Source organism: Notolabrus celidotus, unplaced genomic scaffold (genome assembly GCF_009762535.1).
Source record: "Notolabrus celidotus isolate fNotCel1 unplaced genomic scaffold, fNotCel1.pri scaffold_378_arrow_ctg1, whole genome shotgun sequence".
Taxonomy (NCBI): domain Eukaryota; kingdom Metazoa; phylum Chordata; class Actinopteri; order Labriformes; family Labridae; genus Notolabrus; species Notolabrus celidotus.
This window is the reverse complement of record NW_023260201.1, coordinates 1-26,173: the sequence shown is the minus strand read 5'-3', so window position 1 is coordinate 26,173 and position 26,173 is coordinate 1. Positions and strand designations below refer to the sequence as shown.

The following is a 26,173-nucleotide window of genomic DNA, read 5'->3' as shown; positions in this document are numbered from 1 at the left end:
GTTAAGGTTACCATTAGGGTTAGGGTTACCATTAGGGTTAGGGTTGGGGTTACCATTAGGGTTAGGGTTGGGGTTAGGGTTGACGTTGGGGTTGACGTTAGGGTTGGGTTGACGTTGGGGTTGACGTTAGGGTTGGGTTGACGTTAGGGTTGACGTTGGGGTTGACGTTAGGGTTGGGTTGACGTTGGGGTTGACGTTAGGGTTGGGTTGACGTTAGGGTTGGCGTTAGGGTTGGGTTGACGTTAGGGTTGGGGTTGATGTTAGGGTTGACGTTAGTGTTGGGTTGACGTTAGGGTTGACGTTAGTGTTGGGTTGACGTTAGGGTTGACGTTAGGGTTGACGTTAGGGTTGACGTTGGGTTTGACGTTAGGGTTGACGTTAGGGTTGACGTTAGGGTTGACATTGGGGTTGGGTTGACGTTAGGGTTGACGTTAGGGTTGACGTTAGGGTTGGGTTGACGTTAGGGTTGACGTTAGGGTTGACGTTAGGGTTGACGTTAGTGTTGGGTTGACGTTAGGGTTGACGTTAGTGTTGGGTTGACGTTAGGGTTGACGTTAGGGTTGACGTTGGGTTTGACGTTAGGGTTGACGTTAGGGTTGACGTTAGGGTTGACATTGGGTTGGGTTGACGTTAGGGTTGACGTTAGGGTTGACGTTGGGGTTGACGTTAGGGTTGGGTTGACGTTAGGGTTGACGTTAGGGTTGGGGTTGACATTAGGGTTGACGTTAGGGTTGACGTTAGGGTTGACGTTGGGGTTGACGTTAGGGTTGGGTTGACGTTAGGGTTGACGTTAGGGTTGACGTTAGGGTTGACGTTAGGGTTGGGTTGACGTTAGGGTTGACATTAGGGTTGACGTTAGGGTTGGGGTTGACGTTAGGGTTGACGTTAGGGTTGACGTTAGGGTGACGTTGGGGTTGACGTTAGGGTTGGGTTGACGTTAGGGTTGACGTTGGGGTTGACGTTAGGGTTGACGTTAGGGTTGACGTTAGGGTTGACGTTAGGGTTGACGTTAGGGTTGGGTTGACGTTAGGGTTGACGTTAGGGTTGACGTTAGGGTTGACGTTAGGGTTGACGTTAGGGTTGGGTTGACGTTAGGGTTGACATTAGGGTTGACGTTAGGGTTGGGTTGACGTTAGGGTTGACGTTGGGGTTGACGTTGGGGTTGATGTTAGGGTTGACGTTAGGGTTGACGTTGGGGTTGACGTTGGGGTTGACGTTAGGGTTGAGATTGTATGTTGAGGCAGAGTGGAGAAGCTAACACTGGAGACGTGTGCTCTCTAAAGTTTGGTGGTCACGTCAGACAGAAAACAGGAAACAGAGTTTGTATATAAAAAGTTTTATTGAGGCTGTACAGTTAAAGTCTTTGGTTGGTGGTCAGTACAGACATACAGTACTTCATGGATCAGAGCCCCTGTAGTGGTTTCTAACAGTTCTTGATTGACCCCTTTCACAGTAAGCGGCGTGCGGGACTGATCGGCGTCCTCCCTGATGAGGTTTCAGTTACCGAAAAAAAAACCTGAGCTGATTCTGCCAACGTCACGCCGACCTACCTGTCGTTAAGTCACCTCTCTCACACTGTGATAACATTTAAAGATCTGTCTGCTCTTCGGCACCCCCTGTGGCGGTGTGGGGTAACTGCAGGTTTCCCTTTCATGGCTGTTTTTCTTTCAGCAGAACGTCTCGATTTTAATTCTGTGTTCTGATTTTAGCTAATTTTGCTGAAATGTTAATTGATTGCTTTGTTCTTTGGGAAATTATTTGTTTTAATACAAAAAAATGTTAAATGTTATTTTAAAAGTTGCTGCCACAGACATCCATATATAAGGATTACACATTTTGAAGGCCGTTTTTAAGAATTCAATTTTTCTGATTTTGGATGAACAAAAAAAACCAAAATTTCAGATTATTGGAGCCAAAAATGTGAAAAGTTGACGTTGTTGGAACACAGAAAGAACATGAAGGTGATTCAACCCAACAACCTGTAACCGCACACACCTTCATCATCATCATCATCATCATCAGGTAGATCTCAGGTGAACATCAGCAAAATTAAAATATCAGAATATCGTCTGCATAGAAGGTAATTATATACACGTATATATATATAAAAAATACACTGTGAGTTTTAGAACAAACAACCGGATCAATCTTATTTTAAAAGTCTTCCACGAGACCAGGATCAGGTCCTGGTTCTTAGTGGTTCTATTAGTGGAACAACTACCAAAACACGGAGTATACAGTCGGTGGAACAAAAATTAAACGTAATCATAAAAGATCGCTAGAACAATGAAAACTTCATTTATAACATATTCTTTAAAAAGTTAAATATAGTCTGATTATACTTCTTATTACGCCTGGTTCCTCTTTGGTCTGACGTTAAATCCTGTAAATGTCGCACATGTATTCGATTTCTTAACGGGGCGTCGGTTTCATCGCCTGATTTGATCCAAACAGAACAAACGTACGCATTTCTGAAGTCTGCGTGTCGAATGTAACTTATCACTGTTTAACTTTTTTTTGCCCTCGGTCAGATCGTGTGTGTTTCCTGTTTTATTTGCCGTCAGTTAAAAAGAGTCTGAATAAAATACGAAGAACTGTTAGAGAAGAATTCTAAGAATCAAAGTAAAATTCTGAGAAAGAAATCCAATTAAGAAATATCCTCAAAAAATCCGGTGCCACTTTTCGAAGGACAAATTCTGACCTTTATTTTTTTTTTTCGCCCATAATTCAGAATTCTGAGGATCAAAGTTAAAATCGACAGTCTCAAAAAATTCAATGTTACTTTTCCTGTTAATTCTTACCACCTTTTTAAATTTGGTAACAAAAATAATATTGTATGGGAGAGGATTAGCACAACCTGAAAAATTAAGGTATGAATTTTGTCTCAGAATTCTGCAATCAATTACAGAATTCTAAAAGAAATCCAATTAAGAAAATTTCCCCCAAAAAATCCTGTGACACTTTTGAAAGGCAAAAATTCTGACCTTTATTTTTTTTTCCCCCCATAATTCAGAATTCTGAGGATTAAAGTTAAAATTCAAAGTTACTTTTCCTTTTCCTGTTAATTCTTACCACCTTTTTAAATTTGGTGACAAAAATATATCGTACAGAAGCAACTGAGAGGCAAAACATTGAGGTGTGAATTTTGTCTCAGAATTCTAAGATTTCTAACAATGCTCGGAGTAATTCTCGGAATTCTGAGATCAAAGTAAAATTCTGAGAATTCTTAGAACTGAATAAGAAAATTTCCCCAAAAAATCCTGTGCCACTTTTCAAAGGACAAATTCTGACCTTTACTTTTTCCCCCATAATTCAGAATTCTGAGGATCAAAGTTAAAATCGCCAGTCTCAAAAAATTCAATGTTACTTTTCCTGTTAATTCTTACCACCTTTTTAAATTTGGTAACAAAAGAAATATTGTATGGGAGAGGATCAGCACAACCTGAAAAATTAAGATCTGAATTTTGTCTCAGAATTCTAAGAATTCTCTGAGAAAGAAATCCAATTAAGAAAATTTCCCCCCAAAAACCATGTGACACTTTTCAAAGGCAAAGATTCTGACCTTTATTTTAATTTTTTTCCAGAATTCAGAATTCTGAGAATTAAAGTTAAAATTGAAACTCTCAACGGCACTTTCCCTTTCCCATAATCCTGATTAACTTCAGAGTGTTGAATTTATCAGGGAGGTTTAACAGACTTTAAACAAAGTGAGCAGTTGTTGAATTTTCAGGCGGTCCATTAAAGACCTTAAGTAGGATTGTATTTTACCTGAATCCTCCTGTAAGGCATGAACAGGGTTCTCTAAGGAACCTTCCTCTCGTGTGTTTGGTTTGGACCGAGGACTCATGGATTGTTTTTCGCAGTAATTTTTAAGAACAGACGAATAAAGATCAAAAACAGTTTCACTTTAAAAAAAAAACACAGAAAGTTTGTTTGGCACCTTTTCAGAGAATCAGAATCTGCTGTCGTTAACGTGTATCCCTGTGTGAGGGTCACTTTTCATTTATAACACTTCACAACAAACTCTCTCTGAATCCAACAGGAACAGGAAGTTAAAGACAGGAACAGGAAGTTAAAGACAGGAACAGGAAGTTAAAGACAGGAACAGGAAGTTAAAGACAGGAACAGGAAGTTAAAGACAGGAACAGGAAGTTAAAGACAGGAACAGGAAGTTAAAGCCAGGAACAGGAAGTTAAAGACAGGAACAGGAAGTTAAAGATAGGAACAGGAAGTTAAAGACAGGAACAGGAAGTTAAAGACAGGAACAGGAAGTTAAAGACAGGAACAGGAAGTTAAAGACAGGAACAGGAAGTTAAAGATAGGAACAGGAAGTTAAAGACAGGAAAAGGAAGTTAAAGACAGGAACAGGAAGTTAAAGACAGGAACAGGAAGTTAAAGACAGGAACAGGAAGTTAAAGATAGGAACAGGAAGTTAAAGACAGGAACAGGAAGTTAAAGACAGGAACAGGAAGTTAAAGACAGGAACAGGAAGTTAAAGACAGGAACAGGAAGTTAAAGACAGGAACAGGAAGTTAAAGATAGGAACAGGAAGTTAAAGACAGGAACAGGAAGTTAAAGATAGGAACAGGAAGTTAAAGATAGGAACAGGAAGTTAAAGACAGGAACAGGAAGTTAAAGACAGGAACAGGAAGTTAAAGATAGGAACAGGAAGTTAAAGACAGGAACAGGAAGTTAAAGACAGGAACAGGAAGTTAAAGACAGGAACAGGAAGTTAAAGACAGGAACAGGAAGTTAAAGACAGGAAAAGGAAGTTAAAGACAGGAACAGGAAGTTAAAGACAGGAACAGGAAGTTAAAGACAGGAACAGGAAGTTAAAGACAGGAACAGGAAGTTAAAGATAGGAACAGGAAGTTAAAGACAGGAACAGGAAGTTAAAGATAGGAACAGGAAGTTAAAGATAGGAACAGGAAGTTAAAGATAGGAACAGGAAGTTAAAGACAGGAACAGGAAGTTAAAGACAGAAACAGGAAGTTAAAGACAGGAACAGGAAGTTAAAGACAGGAACAGGAAGTTAAAGACAGGAACAGGAAGTTAAAGATAGGAACAGGAAGTTAAAGACAGGAACAGGAAGTTAAAGATAGGAACAGGAAGTTAAAGATAGGAACAGGAAGTTAAAGACAGGAACAGGAAGTTAAAGACAGGAACAGGAAGTTAAAGATAGGAACAGGAAGTTAAAGACAGGAAAAGGAAGTTAAAGACAGGAACAGGAAGTTAAAGACAGGAACAGGAAGTTAAAGACAGGAACAGGAAGTTAAAGATAGGAACAGGAAGTTAAAGACAGGAACAGGAAGTTAAAGACAGGAACAGGAAGTTAAAGATAGGAACAGGAAGTTAAAGACAGGAAAAGGAAGTTAAAGACAGGAACAGGAAGTTAAAGACAGGAACAGGAAGTTAAAGACAGGAACAGGAAGTTAAAGACAGGAACAGGAAGTTAAAGATCTCCGTGTTCGACCTGAAGTATGGAACCATAAACACAGTGAGGTCTGAACAGCTTCAAGGGCCAAAAACTCATAAAACTCTAAAAAAACAATGATGTCAGAGAAATGTTCAGTTCAAGTAAGAAAAGTAGAAAACACATAAATTCAGTTTAAGTGTGTTTTTGTTTTTTTTGTCCTCTCCTGGAAACAGCAGCGTCCTCGTCGCTCTGCAGACCTCACAGGTTCCTCTCCTCGCAGCCGCCGGCTGAGCCGTCCGGGCAGCGGCAGGTGAAGCCGCCGAGCCGCGGCAGACACAGGTGAGAGCAGCCGCCATTGTTGGAGCAGTAGTTATAGGCTGAGGAGAGAGAGCAGAGAGAGGGCAGGGTGAGGAGGATCATAACACCTGAGAGAACAACAAGTCAAGAACATCACACGCAATCATGTGCAGGATTCTCATGTGCAGCAATGGATGTGCAATTTTGGTTTGTGTAACAATATTTGTGCAAAATGTTAAGATTTTCATTTAAAACACAAAAGGAAAAAAGACTTTCTTGGCACTCAAGGTCACCTTACAACATTAAAAACAAACAGAGTTTAAATAACAAACAGGAAGTAAAACACACTTTAAAAAGTGTTAAGTGAAGGGACAGAGGAGTTGTGGTCAGATGGAGTAATCCAGTTTAAACAGGTGAGGTTTGAGTTTGGATTTAAAATGTGGGAGTGAGTCAGTGTCACGGAGGTCAGGTGGGAGAGAGTTCCAGAGCGGCTGGAGGCTCTGGTCCCCATGGTAACAAGGCGAGCAGGGGGGGGACAGTGAGGTGGATGGAGGAGGAGGATCTGAGGGTGCTGATGGGAGGAGGTCAGAGAGATATGGAGGGGCGAGGTTGTGTTTGGATTTGAAGGTGAGGAGAAGTATGTTGTAGTTGATCCGGTGTGTGATGGGGAGCCAGTGGAGCTGTTGCAGGATGGGTGTGATGTGGTGGATGGAGGCGGTGCGTGTGTGATGACACGGGCGGATGAATTTTGAACCAGTTGCAGTTTATGGAGGGTTTTGTGGGGGAGACCAAACAGAAGGGAGGTGACGAGGCTGTGAACAAGTGGCGGTGGAGTGGGGAGTGAGTGAAGGACGGAGACGGTGGAAGTAGGCGGAGCGGGTGACGTGGTTGATATGGGAGGTGGAGGAGAGGGTGCTGTCGAGGATGACACCCAGACAGAAAAGTATTATATATGTGCAAAATTGTCATGTGCAATAATGAAGCCGATGTGTGTGCTTTTTTTATAACAAGAATATTCATGAAACTTTAGTATGAGCGCCTCTAAAGGCACGTTCTTCAGGTGCAATAATATTCAGTATATGCAAAAATTCAATGTGAAATAATAAATGTGCAAAATATTCACGTGCAATGTTTACATGAGAGATGTTTCATGTGAAATAACAGATGTCTTAAATAATTTTCATTAACAGCATTGTTTTGTCATGTGTAATAATATTTTTATCTGCAATAATGCATTCTCAAAATTCTTATATACAATAATAAACTCAGTGTGATATTAACACAACATTTTTCATGTGCAATAATTAAGCCAATACATTTGTTTTTTTTTAGGGTAGCAATATTTGTGGAAAATTTGAGTGAGTAATCTTAAAGGTGACATATCATACAAAATGGACCTTTTAATGGTCCTCTCCCTGAAATCTGTGTCCCTGTCTACAAACCCCCTGAAAAGTCAAAGACTCCATTCTGCCCCTGTTCTGATTTCTCCACCTTTCTGTAAATGTGTGCTGAAACCAGCCGTTTCAGTTTTCAGTGTTTTTCATACGTCACAACGCCATCCGGTCTGTAACAGGAAGTCAGAGCTCGGAGCTTGTTCAGCCCATAGACTGTATAAAATACAACTCAACCCCTCCTCCGTTTTTCATTCCCTGCACACATGTGTGCTAACAAGGAGCTTAGGAGGGAGGCATGCTAGTTGTAGGCTGTCTTAATAAACACAAAGGTCGCTTTGACTCCCCACGTCTGCAGATTTGAAGATCTAGTGGAGGATTTTTATTTGTCATGGAAAAGTGCTAGCGCTAGTTAGCTTAGCCACATAGCTACATGTTGGTAGCCGTGTACCAAGACACACGTCGACATGCTGACAAATAAAACAACAAGAAACACTAAATCTGTGACCAATGGTTCAGAAAGGTCCTGCTGCAGGCGCCTCTCCGTCAGGATCAGATTCTGGATCAGATTCAGAGGGTTGAAGTAACGCGGGTCTGTGAGCAGCCGTGTATATTCAGCCAACATGTAAACATTAGATCAACGTGCTGGACAGCCGAGGCCACACCCACTTCCGGAGGGGGCGTGGTCAGAGAGAAAACAGCCTGTTCTGAGGAGGGCTGAAGAAGAGGGTTTTTCAGGCAGACCAGAATCTGATTTCAAAGTGTTTTTTGAGCATAAACTTTAAAGACATGTTTTGGGGACCTCTTAGACCAATATATGTTGATGAACAAGAGCAGGATATGTCCCCTTTAAATAATGTTAATAATGTGTTTTATATTTGAATAGTGTCCATGTGCAATAATAGTTTTTGTATGCAATAAAGCAATGGCAGAAAACATACTGAAAATTATCAAGACAAATTATATAAATGCAAAATATTCACGTGCAATGTTTACATGAAAGATGTTTCATGTGAAATAACAGATGTTTTAAATAATTTTCATTAACAGCATTGTTTTGTCATGTGTAATAATATTTTTATCTGCAATAATGCATTTGCAAAATTCTTGTATACAATAATAAACTCAGTGTGATATTAACACAACATTTTCATGTGCAATAATAAATGTTCATGTGTAACGATAACTTGAGTGGAAATATATATGCTGAATTTTCATGTACAATAATAAATGCAAAAATTTTACATGTGTAACACTTTGTTATGTGTTTGCAAAATTGTCATGTTTAACAATATATGTGCAATAACAATCTTAATATACAATAATGCATTTGGAAAAAATCCAAATACTATAAAATGTTCACAAAATTCTTGACTGGATTCATATATGCAGAATTTTCATGTACAAGAAATGTGAAATGACAAATGTTTAAAATAATTAATCATTAACAAGAAAAAAGAAAAATATTATTTATGTGTTGAATATTAAAAAAATGTCCATGTGCATAAATAATTTTTGTTTGTAATGAAGAATTTGCAGAAAACTTACTCAAAATTTTCAAGACGAATTCTATAAATGCAAAATGTTCATGTTCAATAATTAAGCTGCACTTTTCTTTAATGTGCAATAACAGAAGTCCACAGTTTTTCGTGGCTCTGGTTTCTGGACTGAAGTAGACTCTGGATTTCAGTTTCAGACTCAAACATCTGGAGACCTGAACCAGTTTCTCCTCCCAGTCTGCTGAACGGTTTCTGTGATCAGATCAGACCTCTTACGAAACCCACCCTCCAAGAACTGATCACTTCACGTGTCGCCAAGTCAAACAGAGACGTGGAGTTCGAGTCTGCAGCCTCAGGAACAGAACGGACCGTCCATCAGCGGGAGCCAGCAGGTGGACTCTGCAGACCGTCTGCTGTAAAGTCCGGGGCTCAGGGCCAGATGTGAGGCTCGTTATCCACAGCTGGCTCCCCTGAGGTCGCTCCGCCTGCAGTTCCCACGCTTATATTCCTCTACATGCTATACGTGCCTGGAACCAATTACTGCGGTCACTGAGTGCATCACTCAGCTCTGCTGACTCCACAGAGCCGCTCTGGGTCCTGGTCTTGGTGCATGCAGAACTGCAGGGTTTCAGTATTGATGATAAACCACAGACTCAGGTACAGAGAGCGTGAATGTAACAACAGACTAAAGGTGGTTTCCTCCTAAACTAAGGAGATCTAGAGCTGAACTAAACTGAGACCTGGGTCTTGGTTTGGTCTCTCCTGGTCTGCAGGACTGAAGCGTACCTTGTGGACACTGGGTGGGCGTGGTCGTGATGCCGTACAGCCGGGAGCGTTTCTGAGGCAGGAACTCTTCTGTCTCTTTATCTGCGTGACGGTCCACAGCGATCACCGCCTCCCTGAAACAAAACAACAAGACCTTTACCTGAGGGGGGCACACGGGGACTCCTTCAAAAACTGTGAGTGTGTGAGTGTGTGTGAGAGTGTGTGAGAGAGTGTGAGAGAGTGTGTGAGAGTGTGTGAATGTGTGTGAGAGTGTGTGAGAGAGTGTGTGAGAGTGTGTGAGTGTGTGTGAGAGTGTGTGAATGTGTGTGAGAGTGTGTGAGAGAGTGTGTGAGAGTGTGTGAGTGTGTGTGAGAGTGTGTGAATGTGTGTGAGAGTGTGTGAGTGTGTGTGAGAGTGTGTGAGAGAGTGTGTGAGAGTGTGTTACCTCCTCCAGTCAGTGTAGTAAAGGTTTCTTCCAAAAGAGACCAGAGCGAACGGATACTGGATCCCTTCAACGATCTGCCTCCTCAGCCGACGGTGAGGATCCATACACTCCACTTTACGAGTTCCTGCAGAACAAACAACCAATCAGTCAAACAAACAAACAAACAAACAAACAAACAAACAACCAATCAGTCAAACAAACAAACAAACAAACAAACAACCAATCAGTCAAACAAACAAACAAACAAACAAACAAACAACCAATCAGTCAAACAAACAAACAAACAAACAATCAAGCACCCAAGCAACAACCAAAAAATCAGGCAACCAAGAAACCAACCAAACATCCAGTGAATCAGGCAACCAACCAAGTAAACAACCAACCAACAATAAGACCCACATGACTGGAGCCAGGTCTTAAAGATGACTGGAGCCAGGTCTTAAAGATGGCTGGAGCCAGGTCTTAAAGATGACTGGAGCCAGGTCTTAAAGATGACTGGATCCAGGTCTTAAAGATGACTGGATCCAGGTCTTCATGATTCTGGTTTAACCGTCTCACCTGCGTCAGCCCAGCACAGCTGCTGGTCGTCAGAGTCAAAGGTCAGACCGTTTGGAAGCCCCAGGTCGTCTTTCACCAGGACCGTCCTGTCCGTCCCGTCCATGTTGGCCATCTCGATCTTCGGCCCATCTCTGTTCCAGTCCGCCCAGAAGATCCGGCTGGAGCGTGGAGACAGAAACAGAGACAGTGAGACCATCATCGAGTGAGACCGTACCCCTGACGCTGCTGTCAGACAACTCTCTACGGGACACTCACCCGTATGCCGGGTTGGTGACGATGGGTCGAGGGTTGATCAGGTCTTTGTCGAACAGGACTCGTCGCTGGCTCCCGTCCAGTTTGGAAACCTCCACGGTGTCTCGCATGGAGTCGGTCCAGAAGAGGAGACGAGACACGTGGTCGATGGCGATGCCTTCAGGACTCTGGAGGTCTTGAGTCAGACAGGAGAGACTCACATTAGTCTTCACTCAAAGGGGGACGGTCCATGGTCTAATATTAAATATTCATTTAGTGAATAATGGTCCATTTAGAGTCACAGACAACATGCTGTCATCTTTCTTTACACTTAAATATCTCTATCGTATTGTCTCTACCTCTCTATTGCTTTGATCTCATTCTATTGCTTTGTTCACATTCTTTTGCTTTGATCTCATTCCAATGCTTTGATCTCATTCTATTGCTTTGTTCACATTCTATTGCTGTGATCTCATTCAAATGCTTTGATCTCATTCCAATGCTTTGATCTCATTCTATTGATTTGATCTCATTCTATTGCTTTGATCTCATTCTGTAGCTTTGTTCACATTCTATTGCTTTGATCTCATTTTATTGCTTTGATCTCATGATATTGCTTTGATCTCATTCTATTGCTTTGTTCACATTGTTTTGCTTTGATCTCATTGTATTGCTTAGATCTCATTCTTTTGCTTTGATCTCTTTCTATTGCTTTGATCTCATTCTTCTGCTTTGATCTCATTCTATTGCTTCGATCTCATTCTATTGCTTTGTTCACATTCTTTTGCTTTGATCTCATTCCAATACTTTGATCTCATTCTATTGCTTTGTTCACATTCTATTGCTGTGATCTCATTCAAATGCTTTGATCTCATTCCAATGCTTTGATCTCATTCTATTGCTTTGATCTCATCCTATAACTTTGATCTCATTCTATAGCTTTGGTCTCATTCTATTGCTTCGATCCCATTATATTGTTTGATCTCATTCTATTGCTTTGATCTCATTCTATCTCTTTGATCTCATTCTAAGTGTAACATCTAGCAGGGGGCGCCTCCTCTGATTGTATGTCAGTCTGTAGTAAATGTTCCTCCTCAGCTGCTTTGTTCCCTCAGTAAACACTAACAAGTCTCAGTCTCTAGTTTCTTCTTGAACACATCATGATGTTCATTTAGTGGATGATGGTCAGAGTCACAGAGAGCAGGGAGAGGGGGCGGAGTCACAGAGAGCAGGAGGAGGGGGCGGAGTCACAGAGAGCAGGGAGAGGGGGCGGAGTCACAGAGAGCAGGGAGAGGGGGCGGAGTCAGGGCGGGGCTACCTGTGATTGGCAGGTCGTTGGTGAGGTGTTTACCTGTAGTGATGACCGGGCTGATGTCTCCCCCGCTCAGCCGGGCCCTGCTGATAGCCGGCGCCGTGATGTCGGTCCAGTAAACCATCTTCTCCACGCAGTCGTACGCCACGGCGATGACCACGCGGTCCTGAGAGTAGACACAGACAGAGACAGACGCCGTTATTCATCCGGAGACATTTTAAAAGAGTCTTTTGTGCGAGGTCGTCGGGCTCGAAGACGCCGACGCCGCCGCTGAATGAGCGACGTCTGTCCCACAACAATCAGGGGATTGTTCCAGAACACACAGAGGGATGTATCTGCCTTCACCACGGACACTGACGCTGTGTGTTCTGCTGGATGTGGACCACATGGACCACAATAGGAAGAGTCTACAGAGTCCACATAGTCTGTCCCGTTTTCAAGGAGCTCATTCAGGTCTCAGGGTCCAGTTTGTGGCGTTTCATGACGTATTATTCAAACCTGAAACCACGTCACGTTAATAACATGTGACGAGTCAACCAACAGTCAGGACCGCTAACATACAACAAGGTGGAGCTGGTGGAGGAGGGTCTTACGGGGATGTGCAGCAGAGGTTTGGCCTCCTCCTTCTTAAAGCCGTACCCGTCCAGAGGAACGAGTTCGATCCTCCCGCTCTGAGCAAACAGGATGTGGGTTCCCGGAGCGACGGGGCGAACGTCGGGCCGGGGAGTCGGTCCAACCGGAGCAGGAGTCACGGCCTGGTTGATACCTGAGAGGAGAGGAAAGTTAAAGACACCTGAGGGATGTAGTGTAAGCAGTGAACAGGCCTGCTCCTCGTACCTGAAGTCTCTAAAAGTAGTATGGGAGGTAGAGCCTTCAGTTCTCAGGCCCCTCTCCTTTGGAATCATCTACCAGTCAGGGTCCGGGAGGCAGACCCCCTCTCTACTTTTAAGAGTAGGCTTCAAACTTTCCTTTTTGATAAAGCTTATAGTTAGAGCTGGATCAGGCTTGGATCAGGTCTTAGTTATGCTGCTATAGGCTTAGACTTCTATAGGCTTAGACTACTATAGGCTCAGACTGCTATAGACTACTATAGGCTTAGACTACTATAGGCTCAGACTGCTAAAGACTACTATAGGCTCAGATAGCTATAGACTACTATAGGCTTAGACTGCTACAGGCTTAGACTACTATAGGCTCAGACTGCTATAGACTACTATAGGCTCAGACAGCTATAGACTACTATAGGCTTAGACTACTATAGGGTTAGACTACTATAGGCTCAGACTGCTAAAGACTACTATAGGCTCAGACAGCTATAGACTACTATAGGCTTAGACTACTATAGGCTTAGACTTCTATAGGCTTAGACTACTATAGACTTAGACTGGTATAGGCTTAGACTACTATAGGCTTAGGCTTCTGTAGGCTTAGACCTCTATAGGCTTAGACTGCTACAGGCTTAGACTACTATAGGCTCAGACTGCTATAGACTACAATAGGCTCAGACAGCTATAGACTACTATAGGCTTAGACTACTATAGGCTCAGACTGCTAAAGACTACTATAGGCTTAGACTACTATAGGCTTAGACTGCTATAGGCTCAGACTTCTATAGGCTTAGACCTCTATAGACTTAGACTGCTATAGGCTTAGACTGCTATAGGCTTAGACTACTATAGGCTTAGACTGCTATAGGCTTAGACTTCTATAGGGTCAGACTGCCATAGGCTCAGACTGCTATAGGCTCAGACTGCTATGGGCTCAGACTTCTATAGGCTCAGACTGCTATAGGCTCAGACTTCTATAGGCTTAGACCTCTATAGACTTAGACTGCTATAGGCTTAGACTGCTATAGGCTCAGACTGCTATAGGCTTAGACTACTATAGGCTCAGACTTCTATAGGCTTAGACCTCTATAGGCTTAGACTGCTATAGGCTTAGACTGCTATAGGCTCAGACTGCTATAGGCTTAGACTGCTATAGGCTCAGACTGCTATGGGCTCAGACTTCTATAGGCTCAGACTGCTATAGGCTCAGACTTCTATAGGCTTAGACCTCTATAGACTTAGACTGCTATAGGCTTAGACTGCTATAGGCTCAGACTGCTATAGGCTTAGACTACTAAAGGCTTAGACTGCTATAGGCTCAGACTGCTATAGGCTCAGACTGCTATAGGCTCAGACTGCTATAGGCTTAGACTGCTATAGGCTTAGACTACTAAAGGCTCAGACTGCTATAGGCTTAGACTACTAAAGGCTTAGACTGCTATAGGCTCAGACTGCTATAGGCTCAGACTGCTATAGGCTTAGACTGCTATAGGCTTAGACTACTAAAGGCTCAGACTGCTATAGGCTTAGACTACTAAAGGCTTAGACTGCTATAGGCTTAGACTACTAAAGGCTTAGACTGCTATAGGTTCAGACTGCTATAGGCTTAGACTGCTATAGGCTTAGACTGCTATAGGCTTAGACTGCTATAGGTTCAGACTGCTATAGGCTTAGACTACTAAAGGCTTAGACTGCTATAGGCTCAGACTGCTATAGGCTTAGATGGGACTGGATCTGATCCGGTCTTGATGTTGGGTCTTTGTTAGTAATAGAACATAGAGTCCGGTCTAGACCTGCTCTGTTTGGAAGAACATGTTGTTATTATATAAATAAGGATTGGTATGTGGACTCACAGAGAGCGGTGCTGCCGGGTCCGGTTCTGGTGTTGGGGATCTCCTGCCCGTTGGCGTCCACACACCAGCACTGCTGGATGCTGGTGTGACACTGCGTGGCCTCGTAGGCTCCGTGTTGGTCGCACTGAGGGACGTACTGACCCACCGACGGCCGAGGGCGGAAGTAGGAGAGGATCCCGGTGGAGGTCTGGGCGCTCTCTCTGTGACGCTCACACTGAGTCTTCTCTCTCTCTGGGACACAGAATAACAGACAGAGTGAGACCTCAGACACAGTCTGGGAGGAGGACTGGAGGCTGGGGGGGCGAGCTCTTAGCAAACCATTTAATACAGTTAACATGAAGACTCTCCTCAAGGGAGTCAGAACATCCGGACCCCCAGTCTGGACTCTGGACTCTATACCTGTTTTTTGCGTTTAGTTCAAGGTTCTTGCAGTTGTTTTAAGGTACCCTGAGCATCTGCTCTGAAGGTCCCTTCAGAATATGGTTTAAGTTACCCTAAAGTGCCTGTTTCTCTCTTCCCTCAAACAAATGTTGGGGTAGCCTTTGGCATGTGTTTCCAGATACCCTTGCATGTATTTAAGATATGTTTCAAGGTACCCGTACTGTCTATTTCCAATGAGGTTTCGAGGTACCCTTCTTTTGTTTGTAAAGGGTTTTTTAAAGCCTGTTTCAAAATCTCATTGCTGTCTTTTTCCAGAATTTTCTGATGAAATGTCCCTTTAGTCTCTGTTTCAGGAACCCTCAGCTTTCATTAACTAAGTTAAACTTGCTCAAGGTCGTTGCTCTCTATGCAGCAGTTACAGAGCTTTGATTCCTTTAGATAGAAGATCAGATTGTGAATGAAACCAAGCCTGGATATATAGTTCACAAGATTTCCTCTGACAGTGGTGTGAATGTTGGCCTTCACCGCTGACAGGAGCTTTTCAGGAGACGTGACAGCATGAAACAAAGACTCTGTTACTCTCATTAAACGCTGCTCTCCTTATCTGATGCTCACATTTACATTAAAGTCTTTTTGTGCTGACTCTCTTTGAATGAATGGAGGATCAGAGTCTCACTCAAAGACACACTGCAGCAAAAGTCTATATGTTTATCTCTGCAGGATACAGATCAGGGCAGCTACTAACCTCTTATCTCTGTTGTATCTTGTGTGTGTGAGTGTGTGTGCATGTCTGTGTTTGTGCATTCCTGTGTGTGTGTGTGTGTGTGTGTGTGTGTGTGTGTGTGTGTGTGTGTGAGACTTTGTCCGTCCCTGTTCTGTGTTTGTGTATTTGTCTTTATGTGTATGTGTGTTTCTGGTTAGAAGCTCTGCGGGGGGTAACCATGGTGGAGCTGGTGAAGAAAGAAGGCAGCACACTGGGCCCTCACGATCTTCAGGAGGAACCGACAAGGACGGGAAAACCGCGGTATCGAACCTACGGCCCGGAGGACTGGCAGCTAGGTGAGTGCCAATACCACGAAGAAGAAGAAGAAGAGTACAAAGACTTTCTAACATCACCTGTCATGTTGTGTCATGATTCTTTGTGCAGGAGTGACCAGCTAAACGTCGGGGACTACATCAAGTCAGTAAACGGCATCAACCTGACCAAACTGCGGCACGAAGAGATCATCAGCTTACTGAAGAACGTAGGAGAGAGGGGTCTGCTGGAGGTGGAGTATTGAACTGCCCCCTTACAGGTAGACATGGGTACTACATCTTCAATCCTAGATCAGGAGGCACTGCATTAAATACATGACTCTGTAGTGGAAGTCACTGCATTAAAAACATGAATCTGTAGTGGAAGTCACTGCATTAAAACAGACATGACTCTGTAGTGGAAGTCACTGCATGACTCTGTAGTGGAAGTTACTGCATTAAAAACAGACATGACTATGCAGTGGAAGTCACTGCATGACTATGTAGTGGAAGTCACTGCATTATAAACAGACATGACTCTGTAGTGGAAGTCACTGCATTAAACACAGACATGACTCTGTAGTGAAGTCACTGCATTATAACAGACATGACTCTGTAGTGGAAGTCACTGCATTAACACAGACATGACTCTGTAGTGGAAGTCACTGCATTAAACACAGACATGACTCTGTAGTGGAAGTCACTGCATTAAACACAGACATGACTCTGTAGTGGAAGTCACTGCATTATAAACAGACATGACTCTGTAGTGGAAGTCACTGCATTATAAACAGACATGACTCTATAGTGGAAGTCACTGCATTATAAACAGACATGACTCTGTAGTGGAAGTCACTGCATTATAAACAGACATGACTCTGTAGTGGAAGTCACTGCATTAAACACAGACATGACTCTGTAGTGGAAGTCACTGCATTAAAACAGACATGACTCTGTAGTGGAAGTCACTGCATTAAACACAGACATGACTCTGTAGTGGAAGTCACTGCATTAAAACACAGACATGACTCTGTAGTGGAAGTCACTGCATTAAACACAGACATGACTCTGTAGTGGAAGTCACTGCATTAAACACAGACATGACTCTGTAGTGGAAGTCACTGCATTAAACACAGACATGACTCTGTAGTGGAAGTCACTGCATTATAAACAGACATGACTCTGTAGTGGAAGTCACTGCATTAAACACAGACATGACTCTGTAGTGGAAGTCACTGCATTAAACACAGACATGACTCTGTAGTGGAAGTCACTGCATTAAACACAGACATGACTCTGTAGTGGAAGTCACTGCATTATAAACAGACATGACTCTATAGTGGAAGTCACTGCATTATAAACAGACATGACTCTGTAGTGGAAGTCACTGCATTATAAACAGACATGACTCTGTAGTGGAAGTCACTGCATTATAAACAGACATCACTCTGTAGTGGAAGTCACTGCATTAAAAACAGACATGACTCTGTAGTGGAAGTCACTGCATTAAACACAGACATGACTCTGTAGTGGAAGTCACTGCATTAAACACAGACATGACTCTGTAGTGGAAGTCACTGCATTAAAAACAGACATGACTCTGTAGTGGAAGTCACTGCATTAAACACAGACATGACTCTGTAGTGGAAGTCACTGCATTAAACACAGACATGACTCTGTAGTGGAAGTCACTGCATTGCCCTTCATCTCTATGAGGATGTTAAAATCATTCTGTTTTCATATTTTGGACGTGGCAGCTGCAGAGCGATGAGTGTGAGCTGAGGAGGAACCACAGATTAAAGACGAGCAGGAGCCTCTTCATCTCTGCGGTCACATCCAGGACCCACAGTGACATCTGGAGGATCCTCCTCCTCACACTCTTATCCTCCAGGGTATCAGTGAGACGAACCCTGACGCAGACAAAACACTCAGACACTCAGACAGCAGCGTGTCCTCTCAGCGCCACGTCTGCCCCCAACAATCACACAGAAACCACAAACAGCACAGAGACCCCCTGAGTGAGGACCGGAGGGGGGATCAAAGAGACAAAGGGAACAGAGCAGCAGCTCTCAGACGTTATGACAGGGGGCAGAAAGATTACAGCGTTCAGAGGCCAGAGCTCATAAAGAGGACCAAAATATGAGAAACACTCTGCTGTGGAGGAGCGAGCTGTAATTAACGCTCTGCTGCCGACACCTGGAAGCACACGAGGAGTCTGAAGGTTTGGGACGACGCCAAACCGTCAACACAACAAACAACAACAACAAACCCAAGGAGACGGGAAGTGACACCAGCTGAGAGCCAATCAGGGGTCAGCATGGGACAGGAGACCGATGGAGTCAGGAGGGAGAGACATGGAGGCTTAAACTTTAGTAAACTAACAGAGGAGCACAGAGGAGCCGACACGTTCAGAGGATCATCGGTCAGGTTCAGGATTATAAGAGGGGAGGAAGGAGTACGGTGGCCCTGAAGGTCCCAAAAACTGCAGTTCTCCCAAATGTCCACTAGAGTGTGTCTCCGGCAGGGAGTCAGTCCCCATAGAGACGACTGTCCGGCTGAGTTTATAAACAGCTCACCTGTTTACTGCAGGTTATTAAGAATGATCTAATAACTGAACTTTGATGGATGAAGCAGGAGCGTACACGAGAACAAAGACAGAACACAAACACAGAAGAACCCAAACAAAAACATGACATGAGAACACAGCAGCCAAAGGACCAAAGCAACATGGATTAAGAGCAAGAGGAACAAAGATATGAGATACTGTCAGGGATTAAGAGAAACAGAAACTGGAAAAGACATCAAAGCAATAGAATGAGATTAAAGCAGTAGAATGACATCAAAGCAATAGAATGAGATTAAAGCAGTAGAATTAGATCAAAGCAATAGAATTAGATCAAAGCAATGAAATGAGATTAAAGCAGTAGAATGAGATAAAAGCAATAAAATGAGATCAAAGCATTAGAATGAGATCAAACCAATGAAATGAGATTAAAGCAGTAGAATTAGATCAAAGCAATAGAATGAGATCAAAGCAATGAAATGAGATTAAAGCAATAGAATGAGATTAAAGCAATAGAATGAGATTAAAGCAATAGAATGAGATTAAAGCAATAGAATGAGATCAAACCAATGAAATGAGATTAAAGCAGTAGAATTAGATCAAAGCAATAGAATTAGATCAAAGCAATGAAATGAGATTAAAGCAGTAGAATGAGATCAAAGCAATAAAATGATATTAAAGCAAGAGAATGAGATCAAAGCAATAAAATGAGATTAAAGCAAGAGAATGAGATCAAAGCAATAAAATGAGATTAAAGCAGTAGAATGAGATCAAAGCAATGAAATGAGATTAAAGCAATAGAATGAGATCAAAGCAATGGAATGAGATTAAAGCAATAAAATGAGATTAAAGCAATAGAATTAGATCAAAGCAATGAAATGAGATCAAAGCAATATAATGAGATCAAAGCAAAGAAATGAGATTAAAGCAGTAGAATTAGATCAAAGCAATTAAATGAGATTAAAGCAATAGAATGAGATCAAAGCAGTAGAATTAGATCAAAGCAGTAGAATTAGATCAAAGCAGTAGAATTGTATCGAAGTGATAAAGATAGATGGAAACAATAAAAAAAGATTCAAGCATTGAAAAAGATAATTATGGACGTGTCCTCTTTGAACTCTTTGGATATTATTTTGTGTAAATGTTGGATTAATAATCTGTCCTGCTGGGCGGTCCAAGAAGTCTGAGCTCCAGTTTTAGTCTCAGTCAGATCCTGGTATTAATCTATTTATTTAATGTTATTATATATATATATCACAAACTGACTTTGGTCCAACAGTAGGAGGCGCTCTGCTTCTCTTCATATTCAGAGGATGAACCACACACAGTCTTTATTTTGACTCCTCATCTCTCTGCTGTTTAACCCTGAGCTGGTCTGAAGCTGCAGAGAGACGCTGCCTCCAACATGAACCTCCGCTGTGCGTCATCGAGTGTGTGTTGAGTCTAACGTGAGATCTGTTTACTCTCTGATCTCCTCACTAACATACTTCAGTCCTCTGCTGGTCCCTGTTCCTCCCCCCCCCACACACTCAGGTCCTCCAGCTGATTTATGATCCTCAGACTAATATTTACACTCTGCAGCGTTTACACAGCCTCCATTAGTCTCTGAGATGTCTGACACACAAACTCAAACAAACCCGACCTTCTCCTTTTGAAGCGTGAGGAGGTTTTTACAAGGACCGCTCTGCTGCTGCTTTTACGCCTTTTAAAACAATGCTGCACAAACACTTCACCACAGATCTCCTTCATCACTCCATCCATGTGTTTAAATCTAAACCTGCAGCTCCACCAGGGGACAGCAGGAGAGAGTCATCTACCTGAGGAGGCCGGGCTGCACTGGAACCCATCACCCTGGAACCCGGGGCGGCACTGGCAGGTGAAGGATCCCTCTGTGTTGGTGCAGGACGAGTCTCTGTGGCATCGATCGTGGGAACACTCGTCCACATCTACAGAGGAGAAGAGACCAGGATGAGGACAATCACAAAGACCAGACCCCTGAGCCTGCAGCAGGGACACAGGCCGGAAGGGCTGCAAAGAAGGACAAGACCTCATAGCCCCCTATTACCCCTCTAGACCTCTACGCTCCAACATGCAGGCCTGCTCATCGTACCTAAAGTCTCTAAAAGTAGTATGGGAGGTAGAGCCTTCAGTTATCAGGCCCCTCTCCTTTGGAATCATCTACCAGTCAGGGTCCGGGAGGCAGACACCCTCTCTACTTTTAAGAGTAGGCTTCAAACTTTCCTTTTTGATAAAGCTTATAGTTAGAGCTGGATCAGGCTTGGACCAGGTCTTAGTTATGCTGCTATAGGCTTAGACTGACACACTGGGATCCTGTCTTTCCCTCTCTCTCCTCTCTCTGCCTGTCTCTCACTTTAACTCTTCCTGTCCCATTAAAGTTACTAACCATAGACCTTTCTGGAGTCCCTGAGCTCCCTTGTCTCGTAGGTTCCTCTGGATCTCTGCTGTAGATTCCTTTTTTTTGGGGTCTGTTATTCATCCTTTCTTTCTTCCTTTCTTTCTTTCTTTCTTTCTTTCTTTCTTTCTTTCTTTCTTTCTTTCCTTCCTTCCTTCCTTCTTTCTTTCCTTCCTTCCTTCCTTCCTTCTTTCTTTCCTTCCTTCCTTCCTGCCTTCTTTCTTTCTTTTTGTCTTCCTTCCTTCCTTCCTTCCTACCTTCCTTCCTTCTTTCTTTCTTTCTTTTTTTCTTCCTTCCTTCCTGCCTTCTTTCTTTCCTTCCTTCCTTCCTTCCTGCCTTCTTTCCTTCCCTCTTTCTTTCTTTCTTTGTTCTTTCCATGCTTCTTCATTCTTTATGTCTCCTTTCCTCACCCCCGTCCTTTCCTTCTATCCTTCCCTTCACCATTTCTTCTCCTCTTTTTCTTTCTTCTGGTCTCCCTCTCTTCTCTCTTTTCTTAGACCTTTCTGGAGTCCCTGAGCTCCCTTGTCTCGTAGGTTCCTCTGGATCTCTGCTGCTGTGGACGTGGTCCAGACTCCAGCTGCTACAACTACTACTATCCGTCTCCCCACTATCATCTCTCTCTCTCTTCATCTCCCTCTATCCCTCTCTCCAACACGGTCTCAGCAGATGTGTGTCTAACATGAGTCTGGTCCTGCTGGAGGTTTCTGCCTGTTAAAGGAAGTTTGTCCTTGCCACTGTAACTTGCTAAATGCTGCAAAGTGCTCTGCTCATGGTGGATTAAGATGAGATCAGACTGAGTCCTGTCTGGAAGAGGGGACTGGATCTGATCCGGTCTTGATGTTGGGACTTTGTACAGTTTGTAGAGTCTCTGTAGGAACACATCAGACACTTTCATCCTGCTTCTCTGGGATCGTCCAGCTGAGCGTCAGACTCTCCAGAGTGGATGAGGAGCAGAGAAAGGAGGTGGAGAGATGAGCTGCACAGCTGTGAGGCAGGGTTCTGTACTTCCTGACCAGGTGGGAACATTTCCTGTCTCTGAGGCCCACGCTGCTGACTTACAGTGTGTTACTAAAGACAGTTAAAGTCTGCTGCTGTTTCAGATTTATGTGATAGCATGCAGCTTTAGCGTCCAGCTCTAGAACCCATTACTCTGTCCCTCTAATGTGTCTTTATGCAGCTCCAGATTCTACACTTCACTGAGAGTCTGCAGATTCATGTCCCTCTATGAAACCTGTGGATGTTTAATTATCACAGCGTTCCTTTCAGAGACACATCAGATGTTGATTCTCCTGCTGCTTCAGACGGATGAAAACAAAAGCAGTGACCTTAAACACCGACTGACTCTGAGGACGGCCTGATAAAGTAATAAGTCACAACATCAGTCCACCAAGGTCTGCTGATAGACTCTGAACGCTCACCCTGACACACGCGGCCGTCACCCACAAACCCGGGCAGGCAGGAGCAGATGTAGGCGGAGCCTCCGGTGTAGCTGCACTGAGCTCTTCTGGGATCGTCACAGTCATGGCTTCCTCTGCGGCAGTGATCCACGGGACCGCTCTGCTCTGCAGGGGGAGACAGGGGACATGTTAGAGCTGCTGCAGGGGGACAGGAGGCTCAGGGTGGAGGTCAAGGGGGGAACAAAAATATAGATGGAGGTCAAGGGGACAAATTAAAATCAAAGAGGGGGTCGAAGTGAAAAAATGAAAGGGAGGGAGGGAAGTCAAGGGGACAGACAAAGGGGACAAAAAGTAAAGATGGAGGTCAAGGGGACATACAAAAGTTATAGATGGAGGCCAAAGACAGAAAAAGGGGAACATTTGGGAGGGAAGTCAAGGGACAAATTAAAATCAAAGATGGAGGTCAAGGGGACAAACAAAAGTTAGAGATGGAGGTCAAGGAGACAAACAAAAGTTAAAGATGGAGGTCAAGGAGACAAACAAAAGTTAGAGATGGAGGTCAAGGAGACAAACAAAAGTTAAAGATGGAGGTCAAGGGGACAAACAAAAGCTAGAGATGGAGGTCAAGGGGACAAACAAAAGTTAGAGATGGAGGTCAAGGGGACAAACAAAAGTTAAAGATGGAGGTCAAGGGGACAAACAAAAGTTAGAGATGGAGGTCAAGGGGACAAACAAAAGTTAAAGATGGAGGTCAAGCAGACAAACGAAAGTTAGAGATGGAGGTCAAGGGGACAAACAAAAGTTAAAGATGGAGGTCAAGGGGACAAACAAAAGTTAGAGATGAGGTCAAGGGGACAAACAAAAGTTAAAGATGGAGGTCAAGGGGACAAATAAAAGTTAGAGATGGAGGTCAAGGGGGCAAATACAAGTTAGAGATGGAGGTCAAGGGGACAAATAAAAGTTAGAGATGGAGGTCAAGGGGGCAAATACAAGTTAGAGATGGAGGTCAAGGGGACAAACAAAAGTTAGAGATGGAGGTCAAGGGGACAAACAAAAGCTAGAGATGGAGGTCAAGGGGACAAACAAAAGTTATAGATGGAGGCCAAAGACAGAAAAAGGGGAACATTTGGGAGGGAAGTCAAGGGACAAATTAAAATCAAAGATGGAGGTCAAGGGGACAAACAAAAGTTAGAGATGGAGGTGAAGGAGACAAACAAAAGTTAAAGATGGAGGTCAAGGGGACAAACAAAAGTTAAAGATGGAGGTCAAGGAGACAAACAAAAGTTAGAGATGGAGGTCAAGGGAACAAATAAAAGTTAGAGATGGAGGTCAAAGAGACAAATAAAAGTTAGAGATGGAGGTCAAGGGGACAAACAAAAGTTAAAGATGGAGGTCAAGGGGACAAACAAAAGTTAGAGATGGAGGTCAAGGGGACAGACAAAAGTTAAAGATGGAGGTCAAGCAGACAAACAAAAGTTAGAGATGGAGGTCAAGGGGACAAACAAAAGTTAAAGATGGAGGTCAAGGGGACAAACAAAAGTTAGAGATGGAGGTCAAGGGGACAAACAAAAGTTAGAGATGGAGGTCAAGGGGACAAACAAAAGTTTTATATCGTGGTTAAAGGGACAACTTAAAGTGAGGTAGGGAAGCTGAGCGGCAAAGACACAAAAGGGACGAAAGTTAAAGATGGAGGTCAAGGGGACAAATAAAAATCAAAGAGGGGGTCAAAGTGAAAAAATGAAAGGGAGGGAGGGAAGTCAAGGGGACAGACAAAGGGGACAAAAGGTAAAGATGGAGGTCTAATGGACAAAATGAAAGTTATGGAGGGAGTTCAAGGGGACAAACTAGAGTTATAGATGGAAGTCAAAGACAGAAAAAGGGGAATGCTAGGGAGGGAGGTCAAGGGACAGACAAAAGGTAAAGATGGAAGTAAAGGGAAAAATGACAGTTAGGGAGGGAGGTTAAGGGGACAAACAAAAAGTAGAGATGGAAGGCATGGAAGTTTGTCCCATTGATGTCCATCTTTACCTTTAGTCAAAGGGACAAAAGTAGAGTAAGGGAGTCAAGGAACAAAGACACAAAAGGGATGGAAGCTAAAGATGGAGGTCAAGGGGACAAACAAAAGTTAGAGATGGAGGTCAAGGGAAGAATCAAAAGTTAAAGATGGAGGTTAAAGGGACAACTTAAAGCTAGGTAGGGAAGCTGAGAGGCAAAGGCACAGAAGGGTTGAAAGCTAAAGATGGAGGTCAGCAGGACACATACGTAGAGAGATGGTAATGACGGGTCAGGTAAAAGCTTGGGATGGAGGTCAAGGGGACGAAAAATGTAACCAGTAAAATATACAGCGTATGAAGTGCACCAGTTGTTGACATTGTTCAGGTCCCTCAGGTCCCTCATAAAGACTAAAACCTGAATCTGCTCCACAAAGAACAACACTCTGAAACATGATGTAACCGTGTGTCCTCAGTGGAGAGAGACCCCTTCAGAAACCTTTGACTCCATGTGTTTTGGCAGCTTATAAAACATCTGTATGCTCAACAAGTGACTCTTTAAATAAAGTCCTACACACTCAGGAACCAAACAGTCCGCCCACCCACACAGCTGTTAACACACACTCACACACACTCACAAAAACACACACACATAGACATACCGATGCAGGTCCTTCCATCACTTGCAAACACGAAGCCGGTCAAGCACTCACAGCGGAAGGTTCCAGGCTGATTGCTGCAGACGGCGTTGGGCCCACAGACGTTATAAGTCTCTCTGCACTCGTCGATATCTGCAAACACAGAGATGGAGGTGAAGGATTCAGAGAAGGAGAACCTGTGAGATATGCATTCACTCCATCACTCTCTGTCTCTTCTCACCTTGGCAGTAACGTCCGTCTCCAGAGAAGCCGTTGGTGCACTCGCAGGTGAACTGGAGGCCTTCGCCTGACCGGCACACGGCGTTGATGTCACAGCCGTGTCTGCCGGTGAAACACGGGTTCTGCTCCGGTAGACTGCCTGTCAGAAACATCACAGGTTCAGATCAGCACCTGATCCGTTCTCAGTTAGACTAACAGAAACAGGAAGTGCTGTAGGTACGTGTTCTTTAATGGACCAGCAGCTCGGCGACTGTTACCTTTTTAAATAGGCGGTCAAATAATTCATTATCATCAGCTGAGAACACCAGCAGAAAGAGAGAAGGATTTTCCCTTATCTTCTTTATTTTATCTTCATTTATTTATGATGATTATGTCTTTTGGTCTATTTTTTGCTTCATTACTTAAAAAAAAGCCATATATATATTCCCTTTATCTCTTCTTACTCTCTAAATATTTCTCTATTGTTTTGTTTCTATTTATCTTAATCTCAATTTATTTATTCTCTTATTATTATTTTTTCAAATTTTTTACCTTTCATTGATTTTTGAACATTTCTTATTAATTGTATTTATTCTTATTTATCTCTAATTCTTTCTTTATTTTGAGTTTTTTGTATTTCTTTTTATCTCTTTTTATTCATTTTTTCCATTTTTGTTTTTTCCTTTTATTACTGAAAAAAATATATATTTATGGTATTTATTCTTATTTATCATTTATCTTATTTTTTCTCTATTATAGTGTTTCTATTTATCTTCATCTCAATTTATTTATTCGCAATTTTTTTCTTTATTTCAATTGTTTGTTTTTATCTTCATCTCTTTTTATTTTCAATTTTTGTTTTGTTTTCCTTTCATTACTTTTCAAACATTTTGTATTTATTCTATTTAATCATATTTATCTTTGTGTTATATTTATTTCTCTTATCTCATTTTATTTCCTTTT

General features: G+C 42.9%; 1 protein-coding gene across 1 annotated transcript; it reads right to left on the bottom strand.

Annotated features, from left to right (window-relative positions):
• Positions 1-1,320: 1,320 nt before the first annotated feature.
• On the bottom strand, positions 1,321-25,370 carry LOC117809724 (nidogen-1-like; the record flags this gene model as incomplete). Its single annotated transcript, XM_034679192.1, has 12 exons — positions 1,321-5,793; positions 9,390-9,502; positions 9,814-9,937; positions 10,372-10,529; positions 10,627-10,798; positions 11,954-12,080; positions 12,508-12,680; positions 14,595-14,825; positions 20,370-20,498; positions 22,384-22,527; positions 25,016-25,144; positions 25,233-25,370. Coding segments are annotated over 12 exons (1,757 nt in total), but the record flags the coding sequence as incomplete, so codon positions are not given.
• Between the last annotated feature and the right edge of the window lie 803 nt (positions 25,371-26,173).